The sequence below is a fragment of the Polyodon spathula genome, chromosome 28 (assembly GCF_017654505.1).
Source record: "Polyodon spathula isolate WHYD16114869_AA chromosome 28, ASM1765450v1, whole genome shotgun sequence".
Taxonomy (NCBI): Eukaryota; Metazoa; Chordata; class Actinopteri; order Acipenseriformes; family Polyodontidae; genus Polyodon; species Polyodon spathula.
The window spans coordinates 4,695,833-4,719,482 of NC_054561.1; the positions used below are offsets into that span (position 1 = coordinate 4,695,833).

The 23,650-nt window shown below is 36.4% G+C and overlaps 1 protein-coding gene across 1 annotated transcript; it reads left to right on the forward strand.

Annotated features, from left to right (window-relative positions):
* Positions 1 to 800: 800 nt before the first annotated feature.
* On the forward strand, positions 801 to 23,315 carry LOC121301761 (rho GTPase-activating protein 12-like). Its single transcript, XM_041231359.1, has 18 exons — positions 801 to 889; positions 6,012 to 6,951; positions 10,213 to 10,644; positions 11,417 to 11,610; positions 12,571 to 12,673; positions 13,045 to 13,176; positions 14,018 to 14,107; positions 15,287 to 15,354; positions 16,879 to 16,966; positions 17,285 to 17,386; positions 17,595 to 17,693; positions 18,140 to 18,245; positions 19,021 to 19,143; positions 19,668 to 19,766; positions 19,928 to 20,005; positions 20,472 to 20,606; positions 20,891 to 20,996; positions 21,331 to 23,315. Exons 2-18 carry the CDS (start codon positions 6,073 to 6,075, stop codon positions 21,506 to 21,508), a joined length of 3,012 nt encoding a protein of 1,003 aa, XP_041087293.1. The 5' UTR covers positions 801 to 889; positions 6,012 to 6,072; the 3' UTR covers positions 21,509 to 23,315.
* The last annotated feature ends 335 nt before the right edge of the window (positions 23,316 to 23,650 follow it).

Here is a 23,650-nt window from a genome sequence, read left to right on the forward strand (position 1 = left end):
GACAGTTTTCCCATTCTTTTCCCACGGTTTTACCATGCACTTACTATAGTTTACCATGGTTTGTCATGTTTATTAAGATACTTTACCATACCTCTGGGCTGTACAATGCTTACATATGGTTTACCTTGCTTTATTACACTTTGCTCTGCTTTTATGATAGTAAACTTTTATAAGGAAAAGACCTTTGTCTAGAATGTTAGTTTACCATACCAGGACTACTGTGCGACAAATCCAATGTGTTGCCACTGCTGTGGTTTGCTAATGATTTCTTCAGAGTAATACATTGGTACAGTATTATGAAGATATCCCTACAGTATCTGTCATGGTAAACATTAGTGGAGCACGTTAGCAGAGTTCCAGCTGAATACAGATTGATTCTTACAGTAAAAGGAAAGTGGCTGATAACACACTGCTATGCTGTGGTACATCCACCACAGAAATCCTTAAGCAGCATCAACTAAAAAGGGGGATGCCCCAGAATGATAAATATATTTTGCAAATGATGTGCTTCAGCAGCCCAGGCACTTTATTTTGGTAACACATGGTTCCATTTAACCTGTCCGTACTGACTCTTGTAACCTGACTTTGTGCCGCGCAAGGAAGTCAGCCTTGAATCTCAGTTTTGTAAACTTGCCCTCAATATTGTTCAACAGGAAATGAGAGAGAGAGACAGAAGCAGGCAAGTTGAAACCAGCATGCACACCGAACACACAGATAGACAGCTTTCAAGTTCCCTACTGCCAACCAATACAAGCACACAAAACAGGGGTAAGTCTTTAACAACACTGGAGAGAAAATAGACACAGGAAAACACAAAACCCTTTTTCATGTCTTGAGAATGGATGTTTACTAGAAGGAATAACATGATCCTGCAGCCTCCTAACTTAAGGTAACTATCGCATTCATTCTTTAAATATTTCCAGTGTCTGCCTGAACTTTTAAGAAAGATAGGGTACTGTATGTAGGTGAATTTTTCAAATTGTTTCCTTGGAAAGTATAGACAAGCCAACTTCCAAATGGGGTTACAACAGGTTTCTTTGAAATGTACTCTATATACTGTTTGTACTTCTAAAAAATACATTTTCAAGTTTTTCTTTATATATGTATATAAGATTTACTTGGTATTTGTAGATTTTCCAGGTTCCAGGTTTGTATCCATATAAAAGTTTACATTTGCCTGTGCTTTATAGTTTTTTTTTAATAATTTTATTAGGCTTTACTACACTTCGCTATGCTTTTACCGTGGTGTACATAAGAGATATAGCAGGTAAATTTCACATTGCTGAAAGTTGATCAAGTGGTATTGTACTTGTGTTTGTGGTTTTACACATTTACCAGTAGATTGTGTATTCATTAATAGAAAGTCTTTTTTTTTTTTTTGCTTTCTGTGAAATATTTTTTGTCAATGGGCAGCCTTCATTTAGAGAGATTTTACATGTATGTTGTTGTGGTAACTGTGCACTGGATTAAATTACATATTGTCCAGCGTGATTCACAAGTTTGTTTTGTAGAACAAAGTATTCTGTACAGTGGAACCCCTATTCCGTTCACCTTAGTGGTTCAGTCTAATACAATGTGCCTGACAGAAGATCTTCAGATTGTATCGTCCAATTGATTAAACAGTTATCTGAAGACACTGATAACAAGATGTTTTAATAGTTTCAATTCCCTTTAATAGTTTCAATTCCAATGTATTATATATCTTTATATATCTTTATATATCTTTATATATATATTATTTATACTCAAGCTAGTTTACAAAGAGGGTTTCCTGTATTAAAATGCCATTAACTACAATTAAAGTAAGTTAATAACAGCTTCTAGAGATAGCCAATTTTGAATAAAATGTATATAGCAACAGTTTAGATATTTTCCTTACCTTTTCTAATGTTGGCGTTTATGAGTGGTTCTTATTGCAAGTACGTTATAACACAGGCTAGATCAGCCAATGGCATTGCATTGTAGCCAGTGCCATTTAGTAAGCAGCTATCATTGATCAAGTTTCTTTTGTATTGCTGGCAATATACAGTAGCTGTACACTAGATGGTGCTGGCAAGCATTGCTGCAAGTATAAAAAGAACAAACATACAAATAAACAAACAAACTGAACAGTATTTAGGTCATGGCAATAAGAACCATTCAGAAACCTAAATAGTTCTGGGATCACCATCATTTTATTATTATAAAGGGTTGTTTTCAAACAGTAAGAACCATACCCATTTAGGAGTTCTGAAGGTAGTGCTGCTAATGCAGTCTTTTCTTTAATGAATAGCCGGTCTCTAAGACATGAAAATAACACAGTCTGAAGGAAATAGGTTTCCTTATTTACAAAGACTGTGAATAGAATCAGCCACCCTTTGTTGTTCTTGCATTTCCAAAGCTGCTGATGTCGACACTTCAACCTGGTGTAAACTTGAGTTTACCCTACACTGGTTTACACTCTCTGATCACTTCCACTAGCTAAATAAAACACTTAGGCCTCTGTCAAACTCAGCAATATAGTGCTATTGATTAATTGTCTGTATAGGCAACAATGGTGCTATAGCTAAGCAATATTGCATGACAATGTGTGTGACATTGTGGGAAATCTCCACTTCCATCTTTACCTTTTGAATGCTCTTTTGGCATACTACTGTGAATTAAGTTAGCTTGATAGAAAAGATCAATATAGTCTCCATCTTTGATTTGCTCAGTGTCTCAAAGCTTACTGCAACCACACAAAAACAGATTCCCAATACAGCCTCAGATGATGGCACATATCCCACAGTCAATGCGGAAAAGTGGTACAATTTGCCATCGAATTAGGTAGATTTTCCTGTGATATGTCAACGTTAAAAATAAATGCTATTCTGGCCAATCCCATGCTTTACTATACCTTGTGTTTTTAACTACCCTTGTCTATATTTCACCAAGCTTTGATTATAAGGAACTAAGTCAAGTAAACAAATGTTTCGGCTAGTGCTAGTGCCTTCATTGGTGTACTGAATTTGATTATTTATTTATTTTTTTGTTGATGTGTAGATAAGCCATTTCAATAATAAAGTGGAATAGCATGCTACTCGATTAGACTTCAGATGAACTTGCAGGTTTTTGTATAAACCTCTATAAAAGTTTTTTTTTTCCTTCTGTCATTCTACCCTTATAAAAGTTTGCCACCGCATTTTGCATGCTTTTTCTGTTGTATTTACCATAGTTTACCTTGTTTATTATTATGCATTACAATGCATATCTTTGCTTTACTATGCTTTATTACACTTTACTATGCATTTACTATTTTATAAGTGTCATTTTTGTTGTTTTATATAGTCCAACTCAGTTTGGCAAAACAGCTGTTGTTTTCACATGGCTCCAAAGTTTGGAATATGTTTCCACTAAATATGTATAGTTTTAAATTCAAACTAAAAGCATAATATACAGATAATTTTACCTACCAAAACTAGCCTTTTTAGTTCTGTTTAGCCCTGTCTTAAGCATTGTGTTTATCTGTTTAATTCCATTATTTTGTATTTGAAATGGTTGTTGCTTTGTATTGTGTGTAGTGCCTCAGTGAGCTTATTGCCTAGTAAATCTTTAAACAAAACATGTCAGTAATATAAAAGGTGAAACACACCAGTTCTCTTTGTGAGTGGGAGACTTTAAATCCATTGTAAATCTATGCTGCTTTCCTCACTTTCAGATTCAAAACCATAATGACAGCAAATGTTATGTTTATTGTGTCAGATACAGAAATGTGATACAGCCCTTGTGTTGTAGGTGCAAACAGCCTCAATGGTTAACTGAATGTGAGCTTAACAGACTATATCAAAACACATGACATGCAGTCAGGTTACCTTTGTTGGTTACTGACAATGAGGAGATAAGAACCTTCTACTTCAGACTGCTTTCTTCACACTTGATAAAACATTTTAGAGAAACCAACAGCACTGTAGAGCAGGTTCATGAATATCAAATTGAATCCAAAGAGCTTGCTCTGAATTTCAACAGAGTAACATTTGAATAGCTATTAAATTAATATAACCTACAATGGTCGCCACTACAATAACAACGGTTCTGTGCTGTACAATGGCATCATCAGGACAGTGGTGCAAACCATTTTGTTGGCATTCTAATCGGCTTAAAAATCTACAGTCACAGTTCAGTGCTCTCTTGACAACGGTAACGTGCATCAAAGTGCCATATATGGAGAACTGAATGTTTCTGAGGTGTAGATAAGGCTTTGGGGAAGTCAAGTTTCCTGTTTCAGTCTGTGGTTCAGTCCTGTTGTGGGTTTACAACACACAACTTGCACTATTTATTTAAAGCTGCAGTGTCCCAAAACCACGTTCAAATTTGCATTATGATTCCTGCACAAATGTTTTCCTACTTTCTTCCTTAATCTACCCACTCAGAGAGCTTGTTGACATACAAGTTTGTTTACATTGCCTAAGGTAGTTTCAATCAAAATCAAAGCCAGTGGTTTTTCCCTTTATCAACATTGTCAAGCTGTAAAGCTAACATGAAACAAAGAAACAAAACAATGTCAAAAAGAAGATTTGACTTTATCAGGAGTTCAATGAGCACGAAAACAGATGAGATTGAGGAATCCTCGTTTAACCCTACATAGCGAACAGTAGTTGTATTTGTGGTTTTAGGCCCATATTTATGACTGCACAATAGTGATCAAAACAGTTTTGTATTTTTTTAAGCTTTGTTTGAAACATACTGTGGCAGGTTTTTGTAGTCTGCAGAAGTATTATAAACAGTTATATTAAAGCACAGCACATGCATTTGTTTAAAAGATTATTCTTATTAAAAAGCAGTTTTTACTAACCTCTAATCTTACTATAATGTTTGAAACCACTTTGGATGGGTCTTGTTGCAAATGCAGTTTTCTTTGTAATTATAAATGTTGTATTAGTCCTCTGAGTAAGGAGCTGCTCTTCTGTTCTAGTTGCCTCCATTAGATACAGACAGTGTAATCCAGGCTAGAAGTAACAGCCAACACCATCTGGTGATCTTCCACTTTGGATTAAGTTTCCAGTTGTCAATTTCTGGCGGTGCATTGCAATTAGAACCACTGAGAAGGATACAAACATCATAGAAAGTTATGGGGAAAGTAAAATAAAAATAGAATACAACCAAAGAAAATGGCGTTAGAATACATAATATAAAAAAAAAACCATCCAAAATCCAACACTTTATATTATTAAAATAGACCACATATTTAATAAAGTCTAGCATAGTGTTTGTTAGAGATTTTCCCTTATGAAACCCCATTATGGCTGAAGTGCAGTAAAAGTGGACAGAAAATTGCTGCCTCCTCAGAATGCCGTTAAAATGTGCTGTCACTTTGAGACACACAAGATTAACCGTGTGTATGTTTTTAATTACAGCAGGCACGTTTTAACATTATTAAAAGTTGCATCATCCATTCAGTACTGGCAAAACACACAGTCAACCCACATTGAATCAAAACAGTGTAAAATGATGCACACATGGCTTACTTGAAAATGTATGGACTCATCTGTTGTAGTAAGTGGGTTAACGAGTAAGTAATGGGGTTCCAAAAAAGTGTAAGGATTATTGCCCACATTGTCAAACAGGTAACACAGCGATAACGATCCATGATGGGGTACGGAACAGAAAAGCCGGAGCACTTTGTTTTTTAATCACTCTTCCTGCAGTGATTTAGAGGACAGATCTTAAATTGTGAGGAACCTCATAACAGGTTTGATAAGAAAAAAATACATTGAGAAGCATGTACTGTCATCTGCTGGTGGAAGGAGTATTGATAACTAAGCAGTGCATATTGTGTAATATAGTCAAAGTAAACACCAACTGTTTTGGAAGAGAACAAGCTACTTGTAAGAGGTATTTGCGTACTACACATTTCCTTACTCTTATTAGTATAACAATTGTCTCTTAATATTCAACCTACATATAGATGCTTAATACAATCCCAACACGGCTAGATTGAGAAGGAATTTATTTTCATTATATATTGATTGATTTACAGTTTCTTTTGTTTCCAGCTCCAAGCCGACATCTCTGCAAACCATCTCCTGAGAAGTGCCGTAGCCTCTTTGTAGAGAGATGGAGAAAGGTTTGCAATCCACCAAGGAGTATGTGCTGGTGGAATATGAGTTTGAATATGCTTCAAAAGACGGCAGCCTCATAACAATCAAACCCAATGAACGGTACATCCTCCTGTCGAGAACTAACGACAACTGGTGGCACGTTAGAAAAGATGAAAACACCAAAGCATTTTATATCCCAGCCAAGTACGTGAAAGAGCTACCATCCAAAATACCATCTGTGTTGGATTTCCACCCCAACAATGTCGAATCTGACAACAAGAAAGACCCCTCCTTCAATTTGATGAGTGACAAGCCAACTGACGCAAGAGTCCAGTTGCATTCTAACTTGAGCTATAAGAAAAATGAGTACCGTTTATCCACGTTTGGTGTCCCGATGGAAATACATGATTCAGTTTATAAACCTACAGCATCTGAATCTTTGATTGCCATAAAACCGACTTCAGCAGAACTCAACACATCTCCACCATGTACCAAAGATAATTCACTTCAAGCAGTCAACCAGAAAAATGTAAAATTATACAGCCTGGGACCCGATTTCTTGTTAGGTTCCAAAGGAACTGTGGATGAATGGCCTTCACATAATTTAAAAGTAAAAGCAGGGTACACTGTGGGACTTAATACAGCACCATGCTTAAGCTCAGTTGATCCAGTTCCACCACAGGCCACGAGGGATATTTTAAGTGGAGAGTGTACGTCTGTAGATAACATGCAGAAACAAAACCAACCACCCCCAGTTATATCTAGACCTGGAAGACAGCGTGCAAGCTCTGAAAGGACATGCGACGAGACTGAAAATGTGTATGAGTCTATTCCAGAGATACTTGAACCAAAATATACCTCACCAGCAAAGGGAACAGCAACCACTACACCAAAGGTATCGTACAGCTCTGTCATATTTAAAGGGTTAGCTACTGGTGATGACTGTTAGCCCTAGGAAATTAAATATGTTTTTTTTTTTTTTTTTTTAAATCTTGGATTGCTTGAATTTATATATGGATTAAGACTCCACCTTTTGGCACAACATAGAATAGTGTGTATACACTGAACACAAAAAAAGTATATAGTCGTGTCCCCTCCCCCACCATAATCAAAGTCGAGGGACCCATGCCCCCTCTGCCCTATGGGTTAGGCGTCTGTGGGTATCAGCCCAGCAGTTGATTAAACAGCAGGAGTTAATCTCCATTGTCTTCAATTGTTAATCAACAACATGAACTACAACAATTACAAAATGAATAAGCCAGTCCATATAAGAGAGGCACTGGAATGTATCTGAAAAGTGTAATTGCAGTAGCAGTTAACTGAATACCACAGAAGGGTGGAACACTATACTGAGTTCCTGGCAGCAGGCCCAGCTGTTTCAGCAGTTTTCGATTGGGGTTGGTGCAATATTTAAAGAGACCAAAAACACTATCGACGCTGTTTGTGGCTTTAAATATTTTTCATTTAGATCTGCCACCGTTAAAGAGAAATTAGCAAGGTTCCAAAAAACATTGTAAGGTTTTGAAGGAATGGATATTAAAGATAATGTAGATTGAAAGATTAGCGGGGACTTGATTGAAACACAAAAATCTTATGGGTTATAGGAGCCTGTGATAAAAGTTTACTGTGTCGAATGTGACAGACACGAGTAGTGCATAAGATGCCACATTTTGAATGAGGTGCCTCAAAATGAGAATAGATCAGGTTAGCATGTTCTTGAGAATAATAGCCATCACAAATGTAACACTAATTAAGGCAAAGGGTTATGGACCCTCACCCATATAACGAGGACAAGACCCCTTTACACACAGGCTGTTCTCTGCTTGTGATTGTGACTGTGTGGGGGTTCAAACATTAACTTTGTCACTTTCCGTGACGCCCATTACCCTGGAGGTAGGGTCATAGCTGCTGTTCACATCATTGAAGTGCATGGCACTTAGTTTATGAAAAGTACTCTGGTCAATGCATACCCTTTTGTCATTCTCAAAGCTGTGCCCACAAGACTAAAGTCTTTTGTGTCTCACTGAAGGGTGTTTACAAACTGCTACATTAACCTAAACAGATCAGCAAGGTCAAGCTAAACCTGTTCTTCCATGGACAGCTTTTCACTGTGAAGTTAAGGGCAGGAATTGCCCCTGGGGGCCAAATGCCATGAAGTTAAATTGAGGTACTATTGAGATCCAACACTGTTTTTATATAATTACAAAATACATTTGTGTTGTATTAAATGCCAAGCTCAAGTTGTGGCCCTTTTTCAGAACTGACTGTAATCTAACCTTTTAAAAACTGTACTATGCATGCCATATAAATAAACTGCAATACCAACCAGGACTCTTTCCAATGTAACTAAATGCACAGGTGGGTTAACTGTGGAAGAATATAACTTACCCTCATCCTTTTTTAATTATAAAGTTGAGTAAGAATGTCAGCCACTTTAAAAGATTGCACTGTCTTCCACAATGGAGTTTAAATTCTTTGTGTGTATTATAGAGCCAAACGTATTTAGGCACTGTACTAGTACGACTTAAGTTGGAAATTGACCAAAAGTCAAAAAAGTGTTAAATAGTCCTTCTCAATACTTCTACAAACAGTGGTGTGGTTTATAGCATTATGCTGTTTTCTTGTATTTCCTGTGTAGGTTTGGGACAGGAAGTTGTGTTCTTGCTGTGCAAGAAAAATACTAAAAATGTGACTTGTCCACAAGAATAAAACTGTAGATGTCATATCTGTCTGTAAAAATGTTTATTTTTACAGAGGTACTGTGGTATCTGTTTGCTTTAGAGAACTTATATGCAGCAATGAACTAAACAATGTATTTCTAAGATCACAGACCCAATTAATGTATTTATCCTCAAAGCTGTCAGTACAGTACATTCATACACATATGTGGTTTAATATACAGTGCACAATACAACTGACATAATCAGGGTTGGCTGATTTTAAATCAAGCCGATTTTTTTTTTAAATCACTGATTTAAATCACTTTCTTGTATTACCTGTTTTATACAGTTTATCAAGGAAAAGACATTTAAAGTATGTTTTAAAAAACTTTTATTAACAACATCTTAAACTCTTAAAAATGTACACCAAAGTTTCTGTTAAGGCCTAATTTAATTTAAATTCTTAAGCAGTTGTAGTTCTCTTATCAAGTAATTAAAGTGAGTACACATTGTCCAGTGTTGTATGTTATCCTGGTCTGCTAAAGATATTTCCGGAACCCATTTACTTCTAAACAGAAAATAAACTATTTTATTTTGTAAACAAACATAATGCCTCAGGCCAATATGACCCAATATATTTATCCAGAAAATGCTTTCAATTATTATTATTATTATTATTATTATTATTATTATTATTATTATTATTATTATTATTATCTGAAATTGGTTGTACCTGTCTGAAGAGATGCCTAGTACTTATAAAAATATGTACTAGGCATAGTTTAGTAGAGACCCATTTTCTCTATAAGTAACAGCCTCTCTCTGGTAATGTACCATAGTTATACTTAAAATTCTGTACTATCCCCCAGCTTATTTTGTGCTATAAAAAAACTTTATGATCTAATTAAATTCCGTATACCTCAGAGTTTATTACTTTCTAATATTTAATCCAACACAGCAAGCTAACGGCAGCCCCAAACAGCAATTAACATCCTTAAAACACAAGGAGATCTTAAATAGTTCAGATTTTCAGAAGATGCTTTTCCCATTAGCCAGGATTGGTACTGAAAACCACACATAGGCTGAAGATGAATGTAAAAGCATTGAATCTCATCTTGTAATTACACATTTTTAATCAGTACCTTCCCTGTTTTTAAGTGATGTCTATAATGTGTTTAAAAGGGGGAATGTTTGGAAATCCCTGCTGTCAGCCCAACCATGCCAGCCACCACTGAGATATTTCATTGACTAAAGTATAGTAGTTACAAGCCCTGAACTATAATAAGCAATACTTGGGAGTTATTCAAATATAAAAATAGCTTCTGCCTGTTTTTTTCCACTCTTGTTCTATAAGCTGAATTCCTGGTGTGCAGGTATTTTAGTTTGTTGCATCACGGACACACTTTTGTTAGCCACAACCATGTTCATAAATATTAAACTAAAAGGAAATAATATGAAATTATTTGGTATTATCTATTGTTTATTTCTGTTTTCAGCTTGAAAGTGAGAATCCAGATGGTGCTGTGTATGCAAATGTTGCTGAGCTAAAACAAGAAGCTCCCCAGATTTCTCCCACTCCTCATTCCACAAAAAGACATTTGTCTTCAGAGACTCAGAACTGGGAGGTGCATACAGACCAGAAGAGTGGACAGGAGTTCTACTACAACCTGGACACCGGAGAGACAACCTGGGACAACCCATTCGGTGACCATGAGGAGGCTACTGAGGACCAGCCCTACCCCTCCCCCCCCACCTCTCTCACTGAGAGCCCCCGCGGCAGCAAAGAATGGGAACAGCACCTTGATGAGACTAGTGGCCAATATTTCTTCTACAACTCCCTATCCGGAGAGACTTCTTGGGAGCCACCAGAGCAAGAGGAACTGTCGTCGCTGCATCACATGGAGGCTGAAAACCAGCCACAAAGCAGGGTATGTCTTCGGTTCTCTTGATAAGCCACAACTTGGTGTTTTTAGAGTATTTTACAGCACAGGGAATCAGTTTTGATTGCATCAACCACCTAGCTGTGGTTATCCTGGGAAATGAGAGATTGATACAGTCCAGATGTATTCCTGATGTAGTAAAATGTTCTGAAACAATTTTGGTTCAACCATAATTCTCATGTGTCATAAAATCATAAATTCTAAGGTAATCTTAATTTTAGAAGCAAGCGCTAAAGAAGAATAAAACAATTCTAATCAGAATACAACATACAGTAGACTTCAACTAATCCTAAACCCAGTAGTATGAATTTATCATTACTTACGAAATGCACGAAGCGGAAACCAAGACAAAGGTTGGGATAGGTGACAGAGAAAGAAGGATTCTTGGTGATCAATCTCCCTCCTGACCTGTGAGGGCGTTGTGTAAAGAGAACAGAGTGTACTGGACTGGATGTTTTCACACTGGACACTGCAATTTCTTAGTTAAAGAAATTATGTAAACCCCTTTATTTTAGCGGGCCGAAAATTTCACGTGTTTATATATTTTTTAAATGTAGCGACTTTTATTTGAGCATTTTTCACTTACAAAGTGGATACAGGCCCATAATGTACAGCTATGTATAAGTCTTGGGCAAACATTTTGTAGTGCAATTCAGGTCTTCCAAAACAAAATATTCAGACAGACCAAAACCATTCCTCAGCACTGTCAGAGGTCCTGTCTGTCACGACTAACGAATAAAAAGGTTGTTCTCATTTCCAGCCTCCCCTTCCAGAAGAGGATTATCCTACATTCTCTGAGGATGTGGAGGTCTCTCCGAATTTGTTACTCAAAAACTATTCCACAGTCAAGAGAGACCGGATCCCCCAGGTTAAACTCGACACAGACACGCCAGAGGGCTGGTCATGCAAGATAGACAAGGATGGACAAATGTGCTATACAAGCAATTATAACAGGTAACATTTTTATTTGAATATAATTCTATATATTATATTATAATATATATAGATATATATATATATATCCATTCGGGAATGCGCTCCAGTAATGGCTCTTACAATTGTGCTGTGACAAACTTTTAGGGTCAAAAATTATGTTATAGGTTTTCCATAATTACGTCTGTGTTATAATTTGATTCTACATTTATTTTCATATTGCATGTCCCTTAATATTTTATGCATTTTCAATAAAGTCAATTTGAAATCCCAGCCTCTAAACGGCTGTAGGAACATACAATTTTAAAATTACGCTTTGAGAGTTAAAAAGAGTTCACATGAATAATTCAGTCATTCAAAATAAAAACTGAGCACAGGTGTTAGCGTTTCTCAACTGAAAACTAATAATCTAATAATAATTGCTGCCTCCACTATGCTGCTGCCTTTGCATACGTATTCATAGCATGCAGACTGGGCTGTGGTCTGGAGGAGCAGGCTGTGTTTCTGTATTCCTGCCCTTTCTCAGCTCTGTTTGCAGATTTATTTTTAAGTGTTTGAAATGCAGAAGCAGTCACCAGAGTTCAGTATTTGAGCAGGTCAATAAATGCTAATATCAGCATGCTACTGTCTTTATCTACTTATAGGAGTATGACATAATGCATAGTACACAATCTTTATTTCAATCTTGAAATACAATTGTATGCATTTTTCTACCTTTGTAGATTATTTAAATATTTTCTATATACAGGGTGTCTCATAAGACAGACTTCAGGCAATATCATGTGTTATGTCAACTATAATTGAGGCATCATTGTTATACACATACATATGTACAGTATATTGAGGAGAAAAATAACAACTTAGCACTAGATCCCATTTAATTTTACAGAACTGTTTTATAATGCATGGTAAAGAGAGGTTGGATCCATAACCTAGTTATTTTCCACATGTTTTAAAACACTTAAATCACTAATAACTATATACTTATTGTTTTAAATCACAGTGGATAAAGTCAAAGGATGAGCATGGACAAACCTACTTCTACAAGACTGATGGATCAAAATCTCAGTGGACCTTACCTCAGGTAATGGCATGCCCAGATAAGCAGTGGTGTGACATTCATTACTATAACTGTGCCAATAATTTTACAAGCCCCATCTCAGAGACCTTTTGAAGTACTGTACTGACAACCCATGCTCTTTATTCTGCTGATACAAGTTTTAACTGTGTGTTGGGGAATCCTGTTATCAAAAGACTGTGTCTGTCTATTTGGGATGGATTTCAATCTGATCTAAAATCTCTTAAGAGTTTAGAGATTTTAATTTGGCAAAGCTTCTAATTAGGGCTTATTTTTGGTTTTAAAATAAGTTTTTGTGATGGCTTCCACAAAATGGATGTTTGCGTTGTATTATGCTTAATAGTCTTGAACATTTTATATTTTTCTGTTCCTCTTAGCTGTCTCCTCGCACTCACCAACCACAATTAAGGAACGGATTTGACCCAGATGGCAAAATGCAGATGAAAAATTGGCGGCACACGATGATTGCTCCAATCTCTCACATGGGGTCGCGGGACCAGGAGGACACCGTGCGTGCAAGCAAACTCTTCTAAACAAGCATAGAATGCTTTTTCAAGAGGCTAATCTTTGAACAAAACGAAGCTAGGCAGTTTCAAGGGAGCATGGCTGCCGTACGCGATGTTTAAACTCTTTTAGATATCAGCATCTAAGGGCAATATTATAGATGGCATTATAAATAGCTATTCTGGGTTGTGTAAATATTAGAGGTTGGCACGGGTAAAAAATGTGAAACCTGGTACCCGCCTTGAAAAATACCTGGGTCTTTTTAAGGTAATGATAAAAAAAATTAAGAATATAATCAATCACCATTTGTGACCAGGCTGGCTCGTGTAGTGACGTCAGGCCAGGAAAATAGACTGACAGCAGAGCTGGGATACGAGTGCACTGCACAGACTAATGAACACAGCAAGTATCATGTGAGCCTGAACCAGCAAGCGTAGCAGCTCCTATCTAAACTTTACCTTCAGTTTTAGTCTCACTTATCACGTTTAACTTCTCGTTCCACCTCTGAACACACTTTAAGTTCAGCCAAAGCTGCAGGTTTTTATATTGTGACAGAAGGATTAACTGGCTATTAATTACCTAGCATGTCCCTCTACCACATTCGGCATGGGGTTTCTCAGGTGTGTGGTCAACTGCAAGTTTGTCAATAATCACTCACTGTTGACCACGCATTCTCACGATCCATTAGGGTAGAAATCAGGCTTTAACTGTTAAAAAAACAGAAAATGGAACACCGACTTAAAGCGGTAGACCAGAAAAGCTGTGGATATGCATCAAATAAAATGCTCAAGTGTTCAAAACTGCTTATAACTGTATGTATATTTTTCCTTTTTTTTTTTGTTTTAGAAATTTTTACCCACACACAGAAGAAATGCGTCGTCTGAATTTGGAACGGAGATTTCGAGTTATGGAAACCCTTGTGAAACTCCACAACCCGTTAGTATTTAAGAAAAAATATATATATTAGCAACGTGGTTTACTAATTGTGTTGCTGCATGGTGAAGAGAATGCCATAACTAAAATGTACGATAACACATGGTCAGGGTTTTAACCTCTTAAAGACTAGACTTGTTTTGGCCTGTTTAATAGCATTCAATATTAAGACCACCCTTGAATTCAGTACAAAGGTAAAGATCTGCAATCCCAAATGTATCAAATCACTGTTAAATTTCCTCTCTAATTAGACCAATATGCATTGAAATAGCAATATCACTGCTACTAGATAAGTAAGATAACATGATAGAAAGCTTGTAGCCTCTATTACACAACTATTTGATTGTCATTTAAGTTCAACAGCCTGCCAAAAAAAAATGTAAAAATCAGCCTAGGACTTTAAAGCATACTTTAAATGCAATATGGAAAGAGATAAGAGTCACTTTCGACATGCTTTACAGGTGTAAGCTCATTCTGATTTTTACGAATCTTCCTAAAGTTCATACACACCTCAGTGCTTTCATGCAAATATCTTGATATATCCCTTCCAGAATATGATGTCATTACGTTTTTTTAATTTCATTAGAGACCAAATAGAACAAATTGAAATAGCTCTAAGGCACAGGAGATGATTGCAAAAGTCCAAATTAGGTCATTTGGATAATGCTGGTGGCTTTTTGCCTTTGATGGCCACGATATAATTCTATAATATCTTTGAATATGTAAGCGCTTTTTTTTTTTCATTTTACTGAACAGACCGTGTGAAGTGGTAAAGTGACAGCATTTTTATTAATTATTGTATCATTTTAATGCACATTGAACTGTTAAACTTCACTAGTAGAGGTGGTACAATTTTAGTTTAATGTTTTAAACACTAGGGAAGTGTTAAGCATTTAAAATTATGCCTAAATGTTTAATTTACATGACCAGTTTCTTACCACTGTAATTCACATAACAATGTTATTTCAAGTACTTATCTAAAGCAAAATCATGCTTGCTAGAAATCCATTTTATTACAACTTTTGAAAACATTATTCAAAAATAAAATTTATAAAGTTACCACAACCAAGCTAGTGTAATACGATTATGAACTAGTAATTTCAGAAGAATAAAATACATATTATTGGGAATAGACGCTTCTGTATTTTTGGGTCTTATTAAAAATAATAATTTTTCTTTCAGTCAAATATTCTGGAAAAGGCGGGCATTCTTAATAAGACAAAGATTGTCGATAAAGGAAAACGACTCAGGTAACGAAACAGGCAGTGTATATTTATTTACTTATGTATTTATTTTAAATAATGTTAAAGCAGATAATTAGTTATTGCTGCCCAAACCACATTGGTAAAATAATGATTTAATTGTATCTGGTTTCGCTGGTTATATAATACACATCTGTATGAACAAAATTATAAAGAATATCATGTATCAATAACAACAAACAAAAACAAATACTGAGCAAAACAAACAGTGGTGTGTGTCTGAGTAGGTTATAAGTTTAAAGCCAGTCAGCATTTACATAATCAAACAGACACTTGTTGGTTTTTAAATAAGACCTCAGCTTTGCTTCTGTGGCATATGTGTGGTGTTTCTACTCCTTTAGACCTGCACCTGAAACCTACAAAATGTGATGTTTTAAAAATAAAATTTGTAAACATTGTGCCTACATTCACATCACTGTTACCATATTTGGGGATTATTTTGAGCTATAATGGATTTTTGTTCTTAAAATTAGTGTCTAAAGGATAATTAGTTGTTAGAATGTTTTGCAGGTGTAGACACAAATGCTATTGCCGGAGTGGCCTCTTGTTTTTCTCATTTGATTAAAAGCAAATCTTATTTGTTTCTGCTTCTAATGAGGAACAAAGCAAACAAAAAAAACATGTTGAATACCTAAAGTGGAAGTCAGGTTCCAATTGTTTGCATCTCAAGGAAGTTACTAGGAGTGAGTTGTACATGTTGACTTTAAATTGACCATTTCCTGTTTATTACAATACAGTTTGCTTTTATGTAGCCCTCTTTATGTGGGAAATCCCAGGGCACTCAAAAAAGCCCTTGGCCAGTCAGTCCAGATCAAAAAATAAGAAAACTCAAACAAATATGTTTTTTAACGATGATTGACTGTGCTAGCATTCCTTATATAACTTGGGACAGAGTTCCAAAGGCAGGCAGCATAACAACTGAAAACTAAAATGTGAATTTTAATGTGAAGGGCGCAACTTACTGTCTCAGTTTTGAAGCAGCCCCACGATACCGGTAGTGACTTCACAAAAGGAGAAGGTGAACAAAAGACAGATTGATATTCACAGAGACAGGCAGATTTTTAATAATAGAATGCCTCTAATTGTGTTGTAGCCGGTTGCTTCAATCAGGCAAATGAACAGAAGAATGTTTATATTCCGAAAGACACAAAAAATCCAGCGCACATGGGAGAGAAAATTCCAAACAACCCGATCGGAGTGGTATGTGCCAGATAGTTTTGAAGAAAGACAGGTGATGATGGCAGAGATGAGCCTGGATGTAAAAAGAAGGCGTATTTTAAATCCAACCAAAAGAACTGGCCATTTCAATGATGTACCTAAACACAAAGGGTTCCAAAAACCCATCTGTATTTTTGCCAGCTTTAAAATGCCACAATTACAACCTTTTTGCCATCTAGTGGCAATGCGTGTGATGGAAAAAGTAAAGGTAAAGAAGCACACTTTGTGGTTTCAAGTGTTTTTTCCCTTAGAGTCCATACCTTATTGTGACCATTTTGCATTTGTACCCCACAGAAAAAACTGGACTCAATCATGGACTGTACTGCATGGGGAAATTCTAACCTTTTACAAAGATCCCAAATCTCAACAAATGGGGTCCTTGGTAAGAAAAAGGCATAACTTGCCTTTTAAATGCTTCAGATGGAAATATACAAAGCACTACTCTAATCTTTTTCAGATTGTTATGGTGCTTGAGATGTCCGTATACAGTTCTCATCCAGTTATAAAGAAACTCGGAATGTGCTTGAGGCTATCAGAATCTAGGTCTCAGCAATCCGCTGTGCCAGATTTAATTGGATTAATGAAGAAAGTAGATTTAGAATATCTAGACAAAAATTAGCTATTCCACTTACTGTGGATGTAGTTCAGAAGTGGAAAAGGCTACTAGCAAGCCAGGTTGATTTCTTTCTTTTCTTCACAGAAGCAGTCCAATCAGATTGTCCCAGAATATACAATAGAATTACGAGGAGCAACGATCAGCTGGGCATCGAAAGATAAATCTAGCAAGAAGAACGTTTGTGAGGTAAGACACAAAAAACGTTGACACTTTATTGAAACGGTTGTCCACTAAGTTACTACTAATTTGTTTGCTACTGAATATATAATGTTCTTTGATTTTGAATTATTTAGAAAATTATACTTTCTACAATATTAAATTCTCAGGAAACAGCTTGCTCGTGATGTGAATAAAGATCATGATTTTTCTCTTGTGCTTGTGTGTTTTCCTGTAGTTGAAAACCCGTAATGGCTCGGAATACCTAGTACAGTATGACAAAGAAACTATTATTTGCGACTGGCATAAAGTGATAATGGAGACCATCAGGAAGCTGGTAAGCGGGGTATTTCATGTTTAAAATTCACTGGTAGGTAACAAGCTCCAAAATCATGAGAGGCATGTACTTCTAGCATATACTGTATTAATATATTGCACACCATATAAATCAATCAGTCTGGCTTTGAGCATCTGCCAGTCTGGATTTGTAAGTAATGTAAGTCTGTCAGTCTAGGGTTCAGCACGTTTTTCTTAATGTGTGGGTTATATTTAATGTATTTCACGCGTCAGTAATACACAGGCAAGCAGAAACGCAGGCCACTAACTGTAATGCGCTTTTTTATTTTGTAGGAGTATTACTGACCCTGCTGTCAGAGGTTTAATCACCAAGCATAGTCTACCTATTTTAAATGAATTGATGTTTAATTAATTGGAGCTCCTTTTCTGTTTTTTGGCTGAGATTTATGATGCGTTGATGTGTTGGTTTTGCTACTGCCGTTCTAGGGTCCAGATCATCCTTTGGAAGATGATGAAAGTGTGAACGAATCCTTTAGCAGTGAGAAATCCCAAAGTGCCATAGACAAAGATGAAAAAGACAAGAAGAACCACTGTAAGTAAGCCGGGCCTGAGCTGGAGATACACACCCCACTCCAGCAATACCCAGACCTGAGCACCTTGCTTACTAAATCTAATAGTACTCCTCAGAAGATAATCCTCTGCCTTCAAATACACACATTTTATTAATGAAAAATCCATCTCACAAGTGCAGTGGTTTATCAGTGATCCCTTTTTTTTGTTTGAACTGGAGATGGAGCAATCATTGGCCATTAGCCACTCTGACCCTTGATCACTGACTGTTAGGGTGGCCAAAGTTGAATCAAATGAACGCCCATCCAGACCCTTAAGTAGTTAACTATCTGATTTTACCTGTTAAACCTGCAGCAGACCGTGATTGGACACCCCTAGTTTTAGGCATTCCAGAATAGATACTTGGCTCATCTTCAAATAAATGTAAAATACAGTTACAGTATGTGTTTATTCAATGCAAAGACCATTATACCATCCATTAGAGGATTGCAAAGTGGCCAACTGACTTTAGCCACCTATCTGTGTATGCTGGAGTTATGATAAGCAGAACAGCATGCGACAGTCAAATCACTAAGTACACACACACACACACGTATATATATATATATATATATATATATATATATATATATATATATATATATATAATAACTTTGAATATTTGAATATATTTTATAAACTCAAGGTAGTTCCAATGAATAAAACCAAATGGTCAATTTTTATTATTATTATTATTATTATTATTATTATTATTATTATTATTATTATTATTATTATTATTATTATTATATTTTTAGCCACAAGACGAAGTATCTCCAGCACGTATAGAGACACAGATCCAAAGGTGCGCACTAAACTGAGGAAATTTCTGCAGCGCCGACCAACACTGCAGTCAGTCAGGGAAAAGGGGTACATCAGAGGTAAGCTGATAAAAAAATAAATAAATAAAATAAAACAGAAGGCTTGTACAACTTCAGTTCAGTGCATATAACAAAAGCTGTATGTGCGAAAATGTGTTTTCTAAGAACCGGAAGTGTTTTCTATGGAGGGATGATTTAAAGAGAAAAGCACACAAAATCAACTATTGGATTCCCTGTAGTCCCCCTGGGATCCGTATTTTTTAAAGCCGAGTTTGATCAAAATATATTCTGATTTAGAGAAGGCGTGATAGTTTATTCTCATTTTCAAAGCACTGTTTAACCTGAGAGTTATGAATAGGCACCTTTACGTATTTTCTGAACATGCAAATATTTTGCAGTGCTGGCTTGTGAGTTGCTCTGCTGTTAATGTTACTGCTGACCCCTGCTGGTGAGACAAGGTAATGGGTAAACCCTAAGCCATGGTTGATCCTTGTAGTGTTGTGTGGAGCAGTGCAGCGAATACATTTGATGCCTTATGCATTATATTTTGCTAATATTGCCTTTCTTGCATATTTCACTTTCAGATCAAGTTTTTGGATGTTACTTAGACGCACTGTGTGAGAGGGAGAATACAACAATACCAGTCTTTGTGGAGAAATGTATCAAGACAGTAGAACAACGGGGTATTATTTTTCAAAACCATCATTAGGAAATCTGTAGCTTTCATACCATACTGTACAGTATGATGTATTATTTTATGGGACTAAAAACTAGTTTCCAAGCTTCATATCCAGCAATAACATTTAGTTCTTTGCGAAACCTTTTCATTTATTTTTCTTTTAAGGTCTAGATATAGATGGAATTTATCGTGTTAGTGGGAACTTGGCTGTCATTCAGAAACTGCGCTTCAAAGTAGATCACGGTAAGATCTGCATCATATAGCCATTTGTATCACTTTTGTATCCCTTACTGTTAACATAGTAATTTCACTGCCCTGTCTATTGTAACATTTGTAACGTTTTACCTTCAAAATATCACACATTTCCTTGTTCCAGCAAAAGCAATGTGAGTGGTGGGGAGATTAATGTTACAAAGGCCCTTTATTCTCAATTTTTTACTTTTTTAAATTGTATATTTTAAAACTCTTGGGTTTTGTTGCCCAAAATGTGTCCCACTGACTTGCGCCCGAAATTGCACGACTTCTACATTTGGCAGATATATTGATGTAATAATAAATACAAAATGTTTTAGTGTAATATAGAAGTACTGATACAGGTATTCCTCAGGTATACCTGTTTTTTTATAACTAAGTTTTAACCTGAAGAGTAAAATTCATAAATCAGAACCTCCTATGAACCCACATTTCTGTTCTCTCTTAATTTCTCTAGAGGAGAACCTGGACTTGGATGACGGCCACTGGGAAGATGTCCATGTTATCACTGGATCCCTAAAACTCTTCTTCCGTGAGCTGCCAGAGCCCCTCTTCCCTTTCACCCACTTTAATAATTTTATTGCTGCAATTAGTAAGTACAATTTATTAAATTCCTTAAATGGTGCCGTTTACAGACCCCATGCTATTTACACACATGCAAAAAAAAAAAAAAGCAAGCAAGCAAGGAATTTTGTCAGTGTGCTGTATCTCTGTTACTAAAGGAAGAACATAAAAGCATTATGGTGAGCATCTGTATATGGACTATATCAGTCACTTCTTGTGTTGCTTTTCCTCATACTCTGACCTTTCCTGCTTTATGCTGTACTGAGGGTCATTTTGATCTTTAACACATTGTACTGTTCTTCTTGCCTCTAGAGATTCCTGGCCATAAAGAGAAAATAAACTACATGAGGGATTTGGTGAGATCTCTTCCTCGGCCAAATCACGACACCATGAGTCTTCTCTTCAAGCATTTACGCAAGTGAGTAGTGCTTCTGTGGTTGTGACAACTGCACTTCTGGTATATACTGTAAGACCACAAAACAAATCTTTTGAGTGCCACGCAAATAGAAATGTGGTGCTACTGCTGTACCACAGTAAACATGGCAATTTACATTAAATAAAACTAAAAGCATTTCAAAGAGAAATAAATCTGGTGCAGTGATAACATGTAGATTTGAGTTTTTCATTTATATTTTTTTATTTAGTATCACAACAACAGTCACATCCTGACTGTTTACAAAGATAACAAATTTCAGTCCTTAAAGTTTTGTGAATTGAGCCGAGTCTGAGCAAAGCCTTTTGTGTTCTTTCAGGGTGGTGGGGTACCAGGAGGTGAACCGCATGTCGGTTCACAGCGTGGCTATTGTTTTTGGACCAACACTCCTGAAACCGGAATCTGAAACCGGAAACATTGCCATGCACATGGTCTTCCAGAATCAGGTTGTGGAATGCATTCTCAACTACTATGAACACATATTTCAGGATGGCTGAGTCGGGACCAGGCAGTGTAAACTCGGAAATCAAAACTCACTTTTCCTGATAGAAGCACTTAAGCGCAGGTACGCCCGGATACTGCATGCTGTGTACATTTTGCTTTTTGTGTTTCCTCACTTTTTGCACAAAAAAAGAATGTCGACTTTCACTTTAAGAAGTTTTACATGAAAGGGAACCCATGTCTGATTTGGTATTCTTTTGGCACTTTTCAAGTCAAATTGTTGTCCATATACACTGTGCGACGTAGGCTGGTGCCTGTAATTGACTTTGAATTAAATTCGTCCACCAATTTTGACAATGCTGACTTCTACGTAGGAATATATGTTATGTGGCCCAAAGCAGTTTTAAAAGAAGCTTCTTGTAATCCAATTGTATGGTTTTGAAATTGAGGCGGTGTTGGGATGTTGTTTAAGCTAAATTATTGTACAGGTGTTTATTCAAAGCTGCACAATGTGTGAGTGTAAGAAACAGACTTCAAAAACCAGTTCCATATTTTTTACTGTATTTTTCCCTGTCCATGCTGAAACCAAACAGGATTCTGTAGTTCAGCAAAAAATGTGAATTTCGTTAAGTGATTGTTCTTGGAAGTCTGAACAATGGTTACTCTCATGAAAATAATGCACCCAACCACTGTGCCTGAATTGTGCCGAAACGGTTTGAGGAGTGTGACAGGCCACCAGAATCCTTCAATCTTAATCCAACTGAGCATGCTTGGGATGACCTAGAGCAATGCATTCCTCATCACATCCCTCTTCTACCTCTCTGCACAAATTGCCAATATTAATTACTGAATGGGTTAACATCCCTCAGGATACCTTGTGGCATGTATATCATATTGTATCAAGGCTTAATCAGCAATGTCATCTCACTTGCTGTAAAACATGTGAGTTGTTAGGGAAAGCAGCTGGTTGGTTAAGACCAGAAAGGAGGCGTTAGAGGCGGGCAGAAATTCACATTGCCGAGTTTAAATGACCTAGGGAGTGCACTTTCTTTAACCTGGTATGCTAACAAATACCAATTTTTAAACTTTAAATATAACAAGTGCTTCTTTCAAAACTGGATATGTAAGACGTACTGTATATAGCAAATGGAACTAAATGACAGTAAAGATTACATGTATTATTTCACTTGCTATGATGCCTTTAAATTGTACTAAAGTGCAATATTAGATAAAGAGACAGGAGGGGTATGGGGTGGCACTGGAGGTATTGGAAAGAGGTGATGGGGTTTATTTATGGTGAAAGTAATGGATAAATCTGCCAAAAAATGTTCACAAAAACTGTCAGTTCAGTTGTATTTGGCTAAGGCTTGAGTCTTGGTTAAGTTAATAATATTATGATTTATTATTTTCAAGATGGTTAACTCAATGGGTTGCTTTTGTTTTACCTTAATATAATGTTTTATGATTACGTATATGAAAGTGTGGAGTTTTACTGTTTTACAATGTTCTGTATGTAAAAAATGCATTTGCGTGCAAAGCCTATACACTTAACATTAGCGAGAAGCAATGTTTGTTGAAAATAAGCCTTTGATTCATAATAATAATTTTAATGTATGATATTATGGACAGAATACTCTATTATATGAGTTTTTTTGTTTTTTTTTACTGCTTTTATCTTGAATAATGTCTAAGAAAGTATTCAGTAATATACAGCTGTGTGTGTGCGTGTGTGCGTGTGTGCTAGTTAACACGTGTTAGCTAAGAGTATAAAAGGAAGGCGCGTGTGCACTTCGGGGTTTTTGGCGTTCTATGTTCTCCTGTGTTTTCTGTGTTGCTGATTAATAAACAACGTTTTATTTTGTACAGTTTTCTTTGTCTGGGCTCATTTATTTCCGGACCCAAATACATCACAGCCCATCTTGCTTGTTTGCTTGTTAGTAGCTTATTGATCCCAGAATCTCATCAAGCAGCTTCTTGAAGGATCCCAGGGTGTCAGCTTCAACAACATTACTGGATAGTTGGTTCCAGACCCCCACAATTCTCTGTGTAAAAAAGTACCTTCTATTTTCTGTTCTGGATGCCCCTTTATCTAATCTCATTTGTGACCCCTGGTCCTTGTTTCTTTTTTCAGGTCAAAAAAGTCCCCTGGGTCGACATTGTCAATACCTTTTAGAATTTTGAATGCTTGAATCAGGTCA

Excerpts from the sequence above, each read along its gene's own strand:
- LOC121301761 (XM_041231359.1), top strand. The coding sequence starts at position 6,073 with ATGGAGAAAGGTTTGCAATCCACCAAGGAGTATGTGCTGGTGGAATAT. Across the intron at positions 12,674-13,044 it reads CTCAGTGGACCTTACCTCAG|CTGTCTCCTCGCACTCACCA; the intron begins GTAATGGCATGC and ends TGTTCCTCTTAG. Across the intron at positions 18,246-19,020 it reads AAAAGACAAGAAGAACCACT|CCACAAGACGAAGTATCTCC; the intron begins GTAAGTAAGCCG and ends TTATATTTTTAG.